The 12,522-nt window shown below is 45.2% G+C and overlaps 2 protein-coding genes across 8 annotated transcripts in view; both read left to right on the forward strand.

The window, feature by feature from the left end:
* Window positions 1–3,787, forward strand: part of LOC133399999 (ral GTPase-activating protein subunit beta-like) — a 34,802-nt gene extending 31,015 nt beyond the window's left edge. For all 6 annotated transcript variants that reach the window (XM_061672104.1, XM_061672113.1, XM_061672121.1 and 3 more), the window contains one exon: window positions 350–3,787. In XM_061672104.1, the coding sequence (XP_061528088.1) occupies window positions 350–543 (194 nt within the window). In that variant the 3' untranslated portion in view covers window positions 544–3,787. The remainder of the gene's footprint in view (window positions 1–349) is intronic.
* Window positions 3,788–4,846: 1,059 nt separating this feature from the next.
* prex1 (phosphatidylinositol-3,4,5-trisphosphate-dependent Rac exchange factor 1) overlaps window positions 4,847–12,522 on the forward strand; it is a 98,437-nt gene continuing 90,761 nt past the window's right edge. Inside the window, exon 1 of one of the 2 annotated variants that reach the window (XM_061672172.1) lies at window positions 4,847–5,319. In XM_061672172.1, the coding sequence (XP_061528156.1) occupies window positions 5,176–5,319 (144 nt within the window). In that variant the 5' untranslated portion in view covers window positions 4,847–5,175. The remainder of the gene's footprint in view (window positions 5,320–12,522) is intronic. The other variant, XM_061672162.1, reaches the window with a different exon arrangement.

Raw genomic sequence — 12,522 nt, forward strand, 5'->3', positions numbered from 1 at the left:
CTGCTGGTCTGCTTGGCACATGCAAGCCTTCACCCTGGATACAGTATGTTCTTCAGATGATAGAAGGCAGTTTTAGTAATTGATTTGCTATGATTACTGAAAGTCAGGTCAGAATCTATCAGTACACCAAGGTTTTGGACTTGGTCTTTGGTTTTTAAAGAGAGCGACTCCAGGTATTTACTCACAGCAAACCTCTTTTCTTTACTGCCAAAAACAATTACCTCAGTTTTGCTGTGGTTTATTGGAGGAAGCTTTGCTTCATCCAATTATTCATAGCCAGCCGTTTGGGGTGAGATGGTCGCACTAGGAATGCAGAACGAAACCTTCACTTACCTCTGTGTCCTCACAGGCTTCCTGGTACGCCAAACCATCATCAACGTGTGCCGACGGAAACGCCTCGAAAGTGACTCATACAACCCGCCGCATGTAAGGCGGAAGCAGAGAATCACAGAGATTGTGCAGCGTTACCGCAACAAGCAACTGGAACCCGAATTTTACACCTCCCTCTTCCACGAGGTTGGGGAGGGAAAGCCTCACCTCTAACACAACCCTTTCCCGGTCCTGTCTTAACACTGGCTCACAAGTGCACACAGCACACACACACACACTTATGCTAAACATGCATATGTCAATGACAACGCAGAATCTTTATATTTATACTGTTCAACTTTATTTATATGAATCCATATATCAACACTGTCTGACTTTGACTCTGAGAGTAAAGTGTTTGAAAAAGGCTTCATTTCGAGGTAGCAACAACTGATGATTTGAACGGCCGTGACTGTCGCCTCACTCAGAGGGCGTTTACATGTGACCTTTTTAGAACTGAACAAAAACTTGGGCGTTTTGGTGTTTGAGCCTGAATAACTAACATTAATATACCTCAAGTGAAGGTTTTTCAAAATTACAGTTACCATTTCAGAGTCAGTAATGAAAACAGTGTGTGAAAGCATAGGCCATGCACTTCTGTTAGTGTGCAGTCTGGGAGGGCATCCGCAACTATTTGATTCATGCTAGCGTTAGCGATCACAGATACTCACTATACAATCCTTTAACAATATTTTGCAAGCGGTCACGGCAGTATCGAAATGCGGCGATTTAGTTTGATTCAACTGGAGGAAAACAATGCCAGACGCATCACTATCTCGGTCACTGCAGGATGGGGAACATACAGTAATGTGGATGTTCAATGCTGGTGTGTCCTTATCGTGTTGTGAGCGCTAATGATACAATAAATTGTCATATCGGTAGCTACAACAAAATCCGAGTTCGCAAAGATTAGCCAAAATAATAGAAATACCGTCAAATGCATCCATTGCCAGTAAGTGATAATGTTGCAAGAACTGATGGTTGGCATATACTGTATGTGATATGTGAATAGAGACTTTAGTATGTAAGGAGACGCTGCTGGACACTAGCGATGTAAATGTTTGAGCCAAGTTATTTACTCAAGTATTATTCCGCCATTGTTTTAGTTGTGATGTCCTTCATTTATACAGGCCGTTTACCCTTTCTGTTTCTAATGCTACAGTGTTTACAAACGTCCACTGTTTTTCTCTATGACACATTTTTTAAAATATATATATATATATATTTTTTTTACATTTTCAGGCTCAAATTGCGAAAAAAACCCTCCAAAAATATTTTCAGCTAAAACGGTCTTGTGTAAACTGCCCTTTCGGTTTCTGCTTTTGCTTCCAAACGAATCCTTTCTTCTCGCCCTGAAACACTGTCAGCTTTCCTGGGATCGTATAAATGTCCTCTGCAGCTGCAACCAGGTGATTTTCTTGTTGCTCATATGCACTTGTGTCCGAACACATATTCCCACAGACAGCTGGTGGAATCTCCGCCGAGGTGGAAACATGAAATGTTACGAATCTACTGACACGTCATCTCTTCGACATACCGACACCTGCTAAAGTCTTCCTCGTGCACGCTGGTGGCCGTGGCCGAAGCGCACTAGCACGCACATGGGTTTTTAAATATCGCTATTAAGGGGGGTTCATCTTTGTTCTTTTATTGTACAGAGATGTCGTTTTATACCTGCCTAAGTTGTCCCGTTTCACAAGCCACTGCTGCGTGTGTGACTTCTGCGTGCGTGTATGCTTGTCCATCTTAAAACTGACCTCGAATGACCCCCCCCCCCCCCCCCCCTTCCCCCCCGACACCCTGTCAGAGGCATTTAAAGACGACACTGTCGCTTTGAAAAACGAAATCCTATAATCCCCTTTGAAATGTGCCTGCTATCAATTGAGTTGAGTGCAAACATTTGGAGTCTTATTATTTTTTTTTTTAATGATTATTATTAAGAAGCTTTGTGGATCATAGAATTAGGAGAAAAAAGTCAAAATATTCAACAAATGGTGTAACTTTGCACTCATAATTTACGAGCGCAAACAATTGCAGTTTTAGAGAGTAAAGTCAATACTAGAGAGATTTATTTTTAATAAAAAAAATGTTGCCAGTAAACTCCTGATACTTGGAGATAAGTCAAAATTGTACGATCATTTTGTAATCAAACGAAGGCGACCCTGTGCAAAGCGGTTGTCTCTTGAGGAGCTTTCACAACGTTCCCAAGCAATGCAATCCTGTGTGTTTTTAACAACGGCACAAACGCATGATGTTACCCAAACGTGATATGGCGGGTCTTCAGAAAGAGACGGCAATGCCTCTCGATGTTGTGCTCGTGATTGTCTCGGGATTTCGGAATTCACTCGTAATATTATGACCTTTTTCTGGACATTTTAACTTGGCACCCGATATGTATTTCACTCAACAACTTTCTAAACTGAACCACAGCAGTTTAAGTGTCAAGCTTCTTCGAACATGTTTTGTATTGACTCAAAGCGTCACTTCACTATTTATATGCATATCGAACTTGCAAAATTTGGGGCTGTATCGGTCTCTTCTTCTTCTTATTTTTTTTTTACACATTCAAATCCTCGAGAAATAGTATTTAAATTGACCCATTTATATTGTTTTAAGAAAAAGACAATTGTGAAGAACAATTGTTTTTGTTTCGTCACTGTAATTTTGGTTCAAGGCCCCTCGTCACTGTCTTGTAACAATGTGAATTTATTTATCTCACACGTGGAACAGGCCGAGTCGATCTTGTTCTATTTGGAAAGTCTTAATGCACTGAGCACATTGTGTTTTATTTTCTTATTCTCTTTTGGTTACCTGAACATTTCTTTTTTTTTTTTGGTGTACCTTTGTTGCGTGAGAGCGCTTTTGCAAAGAAACCCCAGCTGGAGGAAATGGTTTATCGTGTGAAAATGTCAATGAAGCGGCGCCATGGACTTTTGAATTGATCACATCTAATTGTGTGTGACTCGCTTTTTTTTTTTTTTTTTTTTTACTGCGGTGCGTTGTGCACATGCCTTTTTGTGGGAAGGAAGAAAAAAGAAAAAACAACCCAACCACCTTTCAAATCGACTTGGAGCAAAGCCCATATACAATCAAGACGTCCCACCTTGTATCCTGTTGCTACTTAACTGTTTGATCATATTTAAGGACTTTTATGCCATGTACAGACGTAATGAAGGATGAATTGTAAATATATTATAGCAGAAGGCGTTCACAAGTTGTCTGTTGCATTCCTCACTTCAGATGGGGAGACAGGTTGTGTATGTTTTTATGTGCGGGAGGAGTGGCGAATGTAACATACATCCATTAAAGCTTCTATTGATATTTTCATTGCCATTACTTTTTTTTAATTATTTTTATGAATACCCGTCGAACTTTTGTTTGTACTGTCAGTCACTTTTTCATGAATAAAATTTCAAATTTACAATGAAGTTCCGTTCCTACGGCAGCGGCGTTTGAATGCGCGCGTAAGTCGGAACGCGTTGTCGTCCCACTAACGTTATTCAAGTCATAATTCTAGTCATTTTTCGGCGCCAACGTTCAAGTTTAAATGTCCCTTGGCACTCTCAACCCCCATGCTCAGATTCAGCGATATTAAAGTATGTTGCATTTTTTTTTTGCGCATAAAGAAAGCCATCGTTGCAGAGTTGGAAGCTTGAGGCAGTCACCGTTGTCAGATGGTAAAGGAGCGAGCCGAGAAGAAACGGGCGCGGATGTGACGCAAAGTGGCTGTGATGGAACAGAAAACCTTTTTTTTTTTTTTTTTTAATGTACTGATACTTCAAATTTGAAACCGTACATTTGGGAGCTTAGTGTCCAATGTTTGACGACTGACGTGGCCGATATTACCCTCGCCCCCGTGCATTATGTACTTATTTATATAAAGATGATTATACTCCTAACACCTCAAGAGGAAATTCGGCACGCAAATCTGTGTTGCATGCCAATGCCACCTGTTGGCCGCCAGAGGGCGCCTTCCGCTCAGAAGCCGGTGGCTGTCTATCTAATCTAATCTATCTATCTATCTACCTACCTAATCTAATCTATTTTAATGCTGGAATTTCTGCATTTCTTTACAAAGAGAATATCTGTAACGCTCAGTTTTGGTTGACTTGCTCCCCTAAAAAAAACAAAATAATAATATTTATTCAAGCATACGTTTACCAGTATCTGTGCTATCTACATGATACGTCGTGTACGTGAGTTTGTTTCAGCTGCGTATGAGTGTGAGCAAAGACATTTCAGTAGTGTGTGTGTAAGTGTTTCTGTAGTGTGTGAGTCGATTTCATTAATTAATTAATATGAGAGAGTTTCAGTATACATCTGTGTGCGTTTTTAAAAAAAAAAAAAAATTTGGAGGGGTATTGTGAATGAGAATGTTCGAGCTGTGTGTGAAATGATCTCTCTCTCTCGCGCGCGCACACGCGCACACGCACGCGCCCCAGAACTAAATGATGTCCCTGAGGGCCTTTTCAATGGCTGTGGGTGTCAACATTCACCGGCCACTAGCGGAGCGCTGAGGCGGCCCCTCCTCCGCCGCTGTTCGGCTCCCGGCTGCCGGCTCGGCGGCTCCCACAAGCGGACTTGACGCGTGGTGTGCGCGGTGCTGCTAGCATCTCCGCCCGCCCGGGAACTTGTGTCGGATGATTCAAGATGGACTGAGGAGCCGCTAGTGGGCCAAGTGCGGACACCCGGTGGGAGAAGACGACTTTTTTTTTTTAAAAATCTTTTTTTGGGTGGTGTGGTGTGGGGTGGGGGGGTACAACCTCTTGTTGCGAGGCACCTTTTCGAGGGGTCGACTCCCCCACCATGGAAGAGGAAGACGGGCATCTGGAGAACGCGGTCCACGCCGTCAAGGAATCGGACCGACAGCAACGACTCAGGCTGTGCGTCCTCAACGAAATGGTGAACACAGAACGGGATTACGTGCGCACTTTGCTCTTCCTTCAGTCGGTAAGTTGAACTTCACCTCTCACCCCTTTTTTTTTTCTTTTATTGCGTTCCCATTCACGCTTCACTCGATCACCACGCCGAACTCCATCCACGAATCCTCCAATTCGGTTACCACTTCACCAGGTCTAAACCGTCGCGCCGAGAGCCTTGCACTCGTGTTTCCTAAAAGAGTGAGTTACCCTGACTAATTCGGCACTACCGACGACAGCGTTAAACGATGCATTCCACGTTGAGCGGATGGCTTTGTTGTTGTCGTAAAGCAGTGGACTTCTCTGGTAAAATACTCCGAATCCCAGTGGAGTTTGGCTTGGACATCCACGACGGCAGCTTCTGCTACTTTCGCAACTCTTCGTTTCCATTTCGCCCGTACAGCGGTTTTGTAAACACGGTGGCTTTTGCATAAACGCACTTGACAGCTCACTCAGTGTTGTGCATGCAGTTGCAGTTCGGTCCGACATGCTGCTGCTGCTGCAAAAGCTTATCTGCACGGCGCTATCATTCACACCTCTCCATTGTGTTTGATTGCCCGGCTTGAAAACAATCAAAACAGTGTTGCAAGTAAATTGTTATTCATGAGCACTCGGCACCAAGACTCCCACTCCCTTTCCCCCTTCTTGACCAAGATAAGGAACCCCTTTTTAGCATCTTTTCCAATCATTGTATCTCATTTGAGGCAGAATTTGCTTCCTGCAAATTGCTCCTCGCAGATGTCAGATGCTGTCTGCTTCCAGCTCAAAGTGCATCTTTGTCTTTGTCGTACTTCTGAATTAGCAGCGTTCAATGTGCCAAATGGAGTGCATGTTTTTGTGCTTTACCTCCCTTTTTCTGACAACAAGGTCAAAGGCCGCCCTCGGCTTCATGTGGCTTCCCTCAGTTCTGAACGCGGCTGTCAGCAAACATGCGATTGTTTTATGCACATGTCAGTGGTTGTTGTCCAACTTCAACACTGGCAAGTGTTTGTCACACGCTGTTTCCTCTTTCGCTCCATGTCGGTCACGTGCGCACTTCCCCACTTTGAAATACAAGTTGTACATAGTTTCCTCCAACCCGGTCCTTATTTATATATATTTTATTATATTGTGTTACATTGTTCAGCCATTCTGTTACACCAGGGGAACACTGCACCGGTGTGATGCATGAATCCCGATTAAAAACAAAAACAAAACAAAAAAACACCCGGACTCACCCCTCATTATTCTCAGGGACTTTAACAAAGCTAATCTCAACCACGAACTCCCAAAATACAAGCAGCACATCGGCGTTCCCACCGGGGAAAATAACATTTTAGACCACTGCTATACTACGCTAAATAACGCATACCGTGCCAAACTTCGTGCAGCGCTGGGCTCGTCCGATCACTGCTTAATTCACTTAATACCGACGTACAGGCAAGAACTTAAATGTGCAAAGCCTACAGTGAAAACGGTGAAAAAGTGGACCAATGAAGCCAAGATGGAACTTCAAAGCTGTTTAGACTGCACAGACTGGAGTGTCTTTGAAAATTCAGCTGGCAGCCTGGATGAATATACGGACACTGGCACATCCTATATCAGTTTCTGCGAAGATGTTTGTGTGCCAACAAAGTCATTTCGCACATTCAACACAAACAAGCTAGAAACCAGCTGACGAAAGAAATTAACATTGCAAAGAGGAACTATGAAGCAAAGTTGGAAAAACAGTTTAGCGCTAACGACTCTAAATCAGTCTGGCATGCATTCCAATCGTTGACCAATTACAAGCAACGATCCCTCCCCCCCCAAGCTGAGAACAATAGCACACTAGCCAACAACTTCAACACCACCTACTGCAGATTTGAAAAAAGGACACTTTCACACCCCACACCCACCCGGCCGCACCACCGACCACCATCACTCCACCGACTTCTGCGTTAAGCATCCGCGAACAGGATGTGAGACGCATCTTCAAACAACAAAATATTAACAAAGCGGCAGGCCCGGACCATGCGTCCCCACCCTGTCTCAAAGTCTGCGCGGACCAGCTCGCGCCAGTCTTCACTCAGATCTTCAATAGATCTGAGGAACTGTGCGAAGTACCATCCTGTTTCAAACGCTCCACCATCATTCCAGTCCCCAAGGAACCTGCAATCCCGGGTCTAAATGACTACAGGCCTGTCGCTTTGACATCTGTGGTCATGAAGTCCTTTGAACGTCTCGTGCTGGACCACCTCAAGAGCGTCACAGGCCCCCTGCTGGACCCCCTACAGTTTGCCCACCGAGCGAACAGGTCTGCGGATGATGCAGTCAACATGGGACTGCACTTCATCCTCGATCACCTCGACAGTGCAGGTACCTATGCGAGGATCCTGTTCGTGGACTTCAGCTCAGCGTTCAACACCATCGTCCCTGAACTACTTTCCTCCAAGCTTCTCCAGCTCAGCGTCTCACCTGCCATCTGCCAGAGGATTTACAGCTTTCTGACGGGCAGGACACAGCAGGTGAGGCTGGTGGAGACCACCTCATCCAGACGCAGCGTCACCACTGGGGCGCCCCAAGGTTGTGTCCTCTCTCCGCTGCTCTTCTCTCTCTACACGAACGACTGCACCTCAGCGAACCCGACTGTCAAACTCCTGAGGTTTGCAGATGACACCACTGTCATCGGCCTCATCGAGGACGGTGACGAGTCTGCGTATCGACAGGAAGCGGAGCGGCTGGAGCTGCGGTGCGGCCGACGCAACCTGGAGCTGAACACGCTCAAGACTGTAGAGATGATCGTGGAATTCAGGAAGCATCCTTCGCCACAGCTGCCCCTCACGTTGTCCAGCTCCCTTTTGTCAACTGTCGAGACCTTCGAGTTCCTGGGAATTACAGTCTCTCAGGACCTGAAGTGGGCGACCGACATCAACTCCGTCCTCAAAAAAGCCCTGCAGAGGATGTACTTCCTGCGGCTTCTGAGAAAGCACGGCCTGCCACCGGAGCTGCTGAGGCAGTTCTACACAGCGGTCATCGAATCGGTCCTGTGTTCTCCCATCACAGTCTGGTTTGGTGCCGCTACAAAAAAGGACAAACTCCGACTGCGACGGACAATCAAAACTGCTGAAGGGGTTGTCGGTACCCCCCTACCCGACCTTGAGGACTTGCACGCTGCCAGAACTAAGACAAGAGCATGCAAAATCCTCTCGGACCCGCCGCATCCCGGTCTCCGGCTCTTCCGGCTCCTTCCCTCAGTTCGGCGCTACCGATCAATGCAAACTAGAACTAGCAGACATTCCAACAGCTTCTTCCCTCTTGCGATCGACTTCTTAAACAGCTTACCTCCAATTCCATTCCAACATGCTGGCAATTTCTTTTGTTTTCACATTTCTGTGGGGCCAACTATACATTACTCGTGCACTCGCTGCAGTAGTCTCGCCACGCTGCACTATTTGCATATCTGTTGTTGACCAATACTGGCCACTCATGCCAGAGTAGCATCTGCTCCATTTGCACAATCAACATTGTCCCAGATTATCGCACGACTCGTCACTTTAAACCGCATACACGCGCCCTTTGCATGAGGCTCATTGCACCGCACTGTTGCAATATTAGTCTTTCGAGCTGCTCTAAGTGCTAGAGGACTCTGCATCTTTTGCACAATTGTCAACAAAAAAAAAAATTGGACCGGCATTACCAGATGACTAGCAAACCTTTACTGCTCAGTGACAGTTTTTTTCCCCTCAATGTCTTTATGTCTCCAAAGTGTTCTCTGTCAATTGACCGTCGGTTGTCGTACTAGAGCGGCTCCAACTACCGGAGACAAATTCCTTGTGTGTTTTTTGGACATACTTGGCAAATAAAGATGATTCTGAAACTGATTATACGCTCATCTCTACGGTGCCACCACGTAACAGGCGGTCAGTGCTTATCTTGTGTTGCAAGATGGTCCGGGCAGCAGCAGGCCCTTACCAAACCCCCTTCCGGGAGTTCTGATAATGGCGCAGCCTCAAAGATTTAGCTGGGATGTCAGTGGATATGTGAAAGCTGGCATCTTTTCATTTAAAATTCAGGCAGATTGCGGAAGACTGCCTGTCCTCAGTTTTCGATGCATCTGCCTGGATTCTTTCATGAGTCAATATTCTTTCAAGAAGGTTCCTATTCAATTTTGATTGCATACGTTATGTCTTATAATTAAAGCAAAATGTGTATGCAGGTTCAGAATCAGAATTTTCCCTCATTTCTTGTCAATCTTCAAATATGGACACATACTTTCGTGTGGAAATAGGACAGTATGCCAAAGCATGATTGTCTTTAATCACGCAGTGCACGACAGTCCAGTCGGGAGCAGAACAGAACTTGACCTGGCTTGTTTTTCCACCACAGGATGTTTCGACAGTGTTCAGTGTTCTGCCGTTTTCCCGCATTTGACCCCTTACCATTCAACTCGCTGTTGACGCTTGCACGCTGGCAAAATCGGGTACTCGTTCTCATACATGGTGAGTCGGGATGCCACGTGGAGCCGATACCGTACGCATGACATAAACCGCCGTGCGTCTTATATTGGCCGGGCAGATTTATCATTGTAACATCTGAAGGTTACACGGCTGGAAATGACAATCCAACATTTGCTCACATTGGCCTCTCTTGACATCGCAGTACTCCAGCATCTCCATTTTGCTGCATCGATTGGTTTACTTGTTGCCCTCAGTCTCCTTTGGATAAAATATTTCCCCTTACTGTGTCCAACAACCACATGCTGAAGAAGTAAACGCCTTCCTTCATTTCCGTCATTTTTGTTGTAATAGTGTCTTGTTCCAGCTGATGCCTTCAATGCGGCATGGTTTTCTCACTTTTTGGCTGTACTTTTTTTGATGTGCAAAACTGACCCTCTTAAACCAAACCGTTCCAGTTGTCACCTGGAAGTCAAGACTCTTCGTTAAACCAATTAGCACACTTACAGCGTCTCTAGCTCTACCTTCTAAGAACCGTACCACGGCAGTTGCTACGCCAACGTTAAGAGTGGCAAAATGAGGTCTGGACTATTTTGTCGCCCTTTACGACGTTTTATGTAAAACGCATTCACGTGAGCTTGGACTGGCTAAGGAGAAAATCTAGTAATGTAACACAAATAGAAAAGAGTTTCTATTTGGAAAGGAACGCCTCCTCTGCTGCTAATCCTTCACTCTGGATGGAAAGCATCCAGACTCCAGCTGAGCTTTCCCTCTTACCTCAGTGGGAGCAGAGGCTTTGTTACCACTTAGCACACAGGGGTGTTGATAAGGGGGGTCCGGCTGCGGGTGCTCAGGAGTCAGGACATATGGTTTCAGTAAAGATAGAGAGTAATTCAGGGTTCTCTCCTTTTCTCTCCGTCTGTCCCTTGTCAAACCTTGTTTTCTTGTCCGACTGTATTTTCAATTAATATCTATCACAACGCAAATAACCAGAGAGGGAATAAATCAAAGTCCCCTGTTGCACAGCAAAACTGTTCCTAACGGAAGAAGGCGGGTGAGCTCCACCATACTGCATGGCCAGGCGGCCAAACAGGACAGGTTTCAAATAAATAAATACATGTGTGGGATTAGCGTTGGAGTCCCTGATAGTCAAGAGGACAAATCAATGATGGGGAATGAGGAGCCATTTGTTTTTTGGAATGATAAGTGATGTTTGACTTTCCGTTTGGGCAAATAGCGCGGACGGCATCTCCCTTTGTCTGACAATTGCACGGAGAGCTCATGAGACGGTTGCGCGTCACGGGAGGCCGCGAAAAGAACCAACTGCATGGCACCGTCTTGTTTGCAAACTACTGACGAAGGGGCGCGTTTTCCGAAAACTTTACTGTGATTAATAGCATCCAAACAGGAGTTCATAACATTGGGAGAAAGATTCTTCCGTCCCTTCAAAAAAAAAAAATGTTCATTGATTCGTTACATGTTCGGTCAGGAAAAGTTAGTCAAATGTCCAACCCTAGAACTAATCTAAACTAGGATTCTTTTGGCCTCGGTGGAGGTTTGAGCTCTACCTGGTGCCATCTCTGAGAGACCTGGCGGAACTTTCTGCTTTCCCACAGTCTCATTTGAGCTTTTCAACCAATGCAGGTATTGAACATCACCTCGACTACTAATTAACACAGATTTATTTTGAACCTCCCTTTGTACACTTCCCGCAACTTTCCCCAGCTCAAAAGCTGCACACAACAAGACTTGAGTAGGTGGCGCTGAGGAGCAAGCAGGTAGGGCTGGTGGGAGGGGGTTGGGAGTGTGAAAAGAGGGATTAGAGGATTGGTTTTGTGTTTGTTTTTTGAGGTGTTATCATTGCACATCTGAATTTTCTGCTCGAGCGAAAGCTGGCTCACAAACAAGCCGGGGTCAATTGCTGTAGCAGCTTTTTTTTCCAGTACCAAATTCCCTTGTTAGCATCTGATCATTCCTTACTGCTGTAGATTAGTGGGGATTTTTCTTTTTCTTTTTTTTTTTTTTTTTTTTTAAATGGTACCGCTTTGTTGAAGTTTTGCTATGTACAGTCCCAAAATGTAGGCCACGGCTTCTATTCTTCTACTCTTGGTGAGGGGATTTCCCTATAGAAGCATCACAATAGAGTTGGCGGCCATAAAAGCTGCAGGGTCTTTTTTTGGACATCCGCCCTCCTTTGTGACTCTTTTTGACAGTAGACCATTAGCCCAAAGTCGGACTAAGACTAATTCTTTCATTGTCATGATTCACAATGTGACAACCATTCCACAGAATTTGCTTACTGCAAATCACAATAGTTATGGGAGTTTGGTGCCTTGCTCAAAGGTAACTGAGCTGTGCATGCAGCTCTCACCATAGCAGTTGTGGCTCCAATGAGGCCCCCCCCCCGGTCACAGGCTGCATTACTCACTGTGTAAATGCTGCAAACGGTCATTTGTAAAATCAGGACATGCTTGTTAAATGTTCAGTCTTGGCATGTATATAGTATTTTTGTAGCATTTTGCCAATTACTGGCCTGGCATGCATATTAGAGTGTTTTTTGTTTTTTCTGGACCGGAGATAGAAAGAAATAAAAAATGATATAAAAATAGAAACGTGTCGAGGCGAGGAGGAAAGGGGGCGATAGTCCCTCCAGTGTGTCTTTCTCGTGGCCTCCGCCAGGGAGCCATAGAGGAAGCATGTATTGTTGATGCTCAAACCACCTCAACTGGGTCTTCTTGGCATACTCTGAGCCCCTCCCCCTCCTGGGTGACGCCGCTCTTCACCTTATCTCTAACGCCTGTTCATGATAGACAACGGTT

This window comes from Phycodurus eques, chromosome 1 (assembly GCF_024500275.1).
Source record: "Phycodurus eques isolate BA_2022a chromosome 1, UOR_Pequ_1.1, whole genome shotgun sequence".
NCBI lineage: Eukaryota > Metazoa > Chordata > Actinopteri > Syngnathiformes > Syngnathidae > Phycodurus > Phycodurus eques.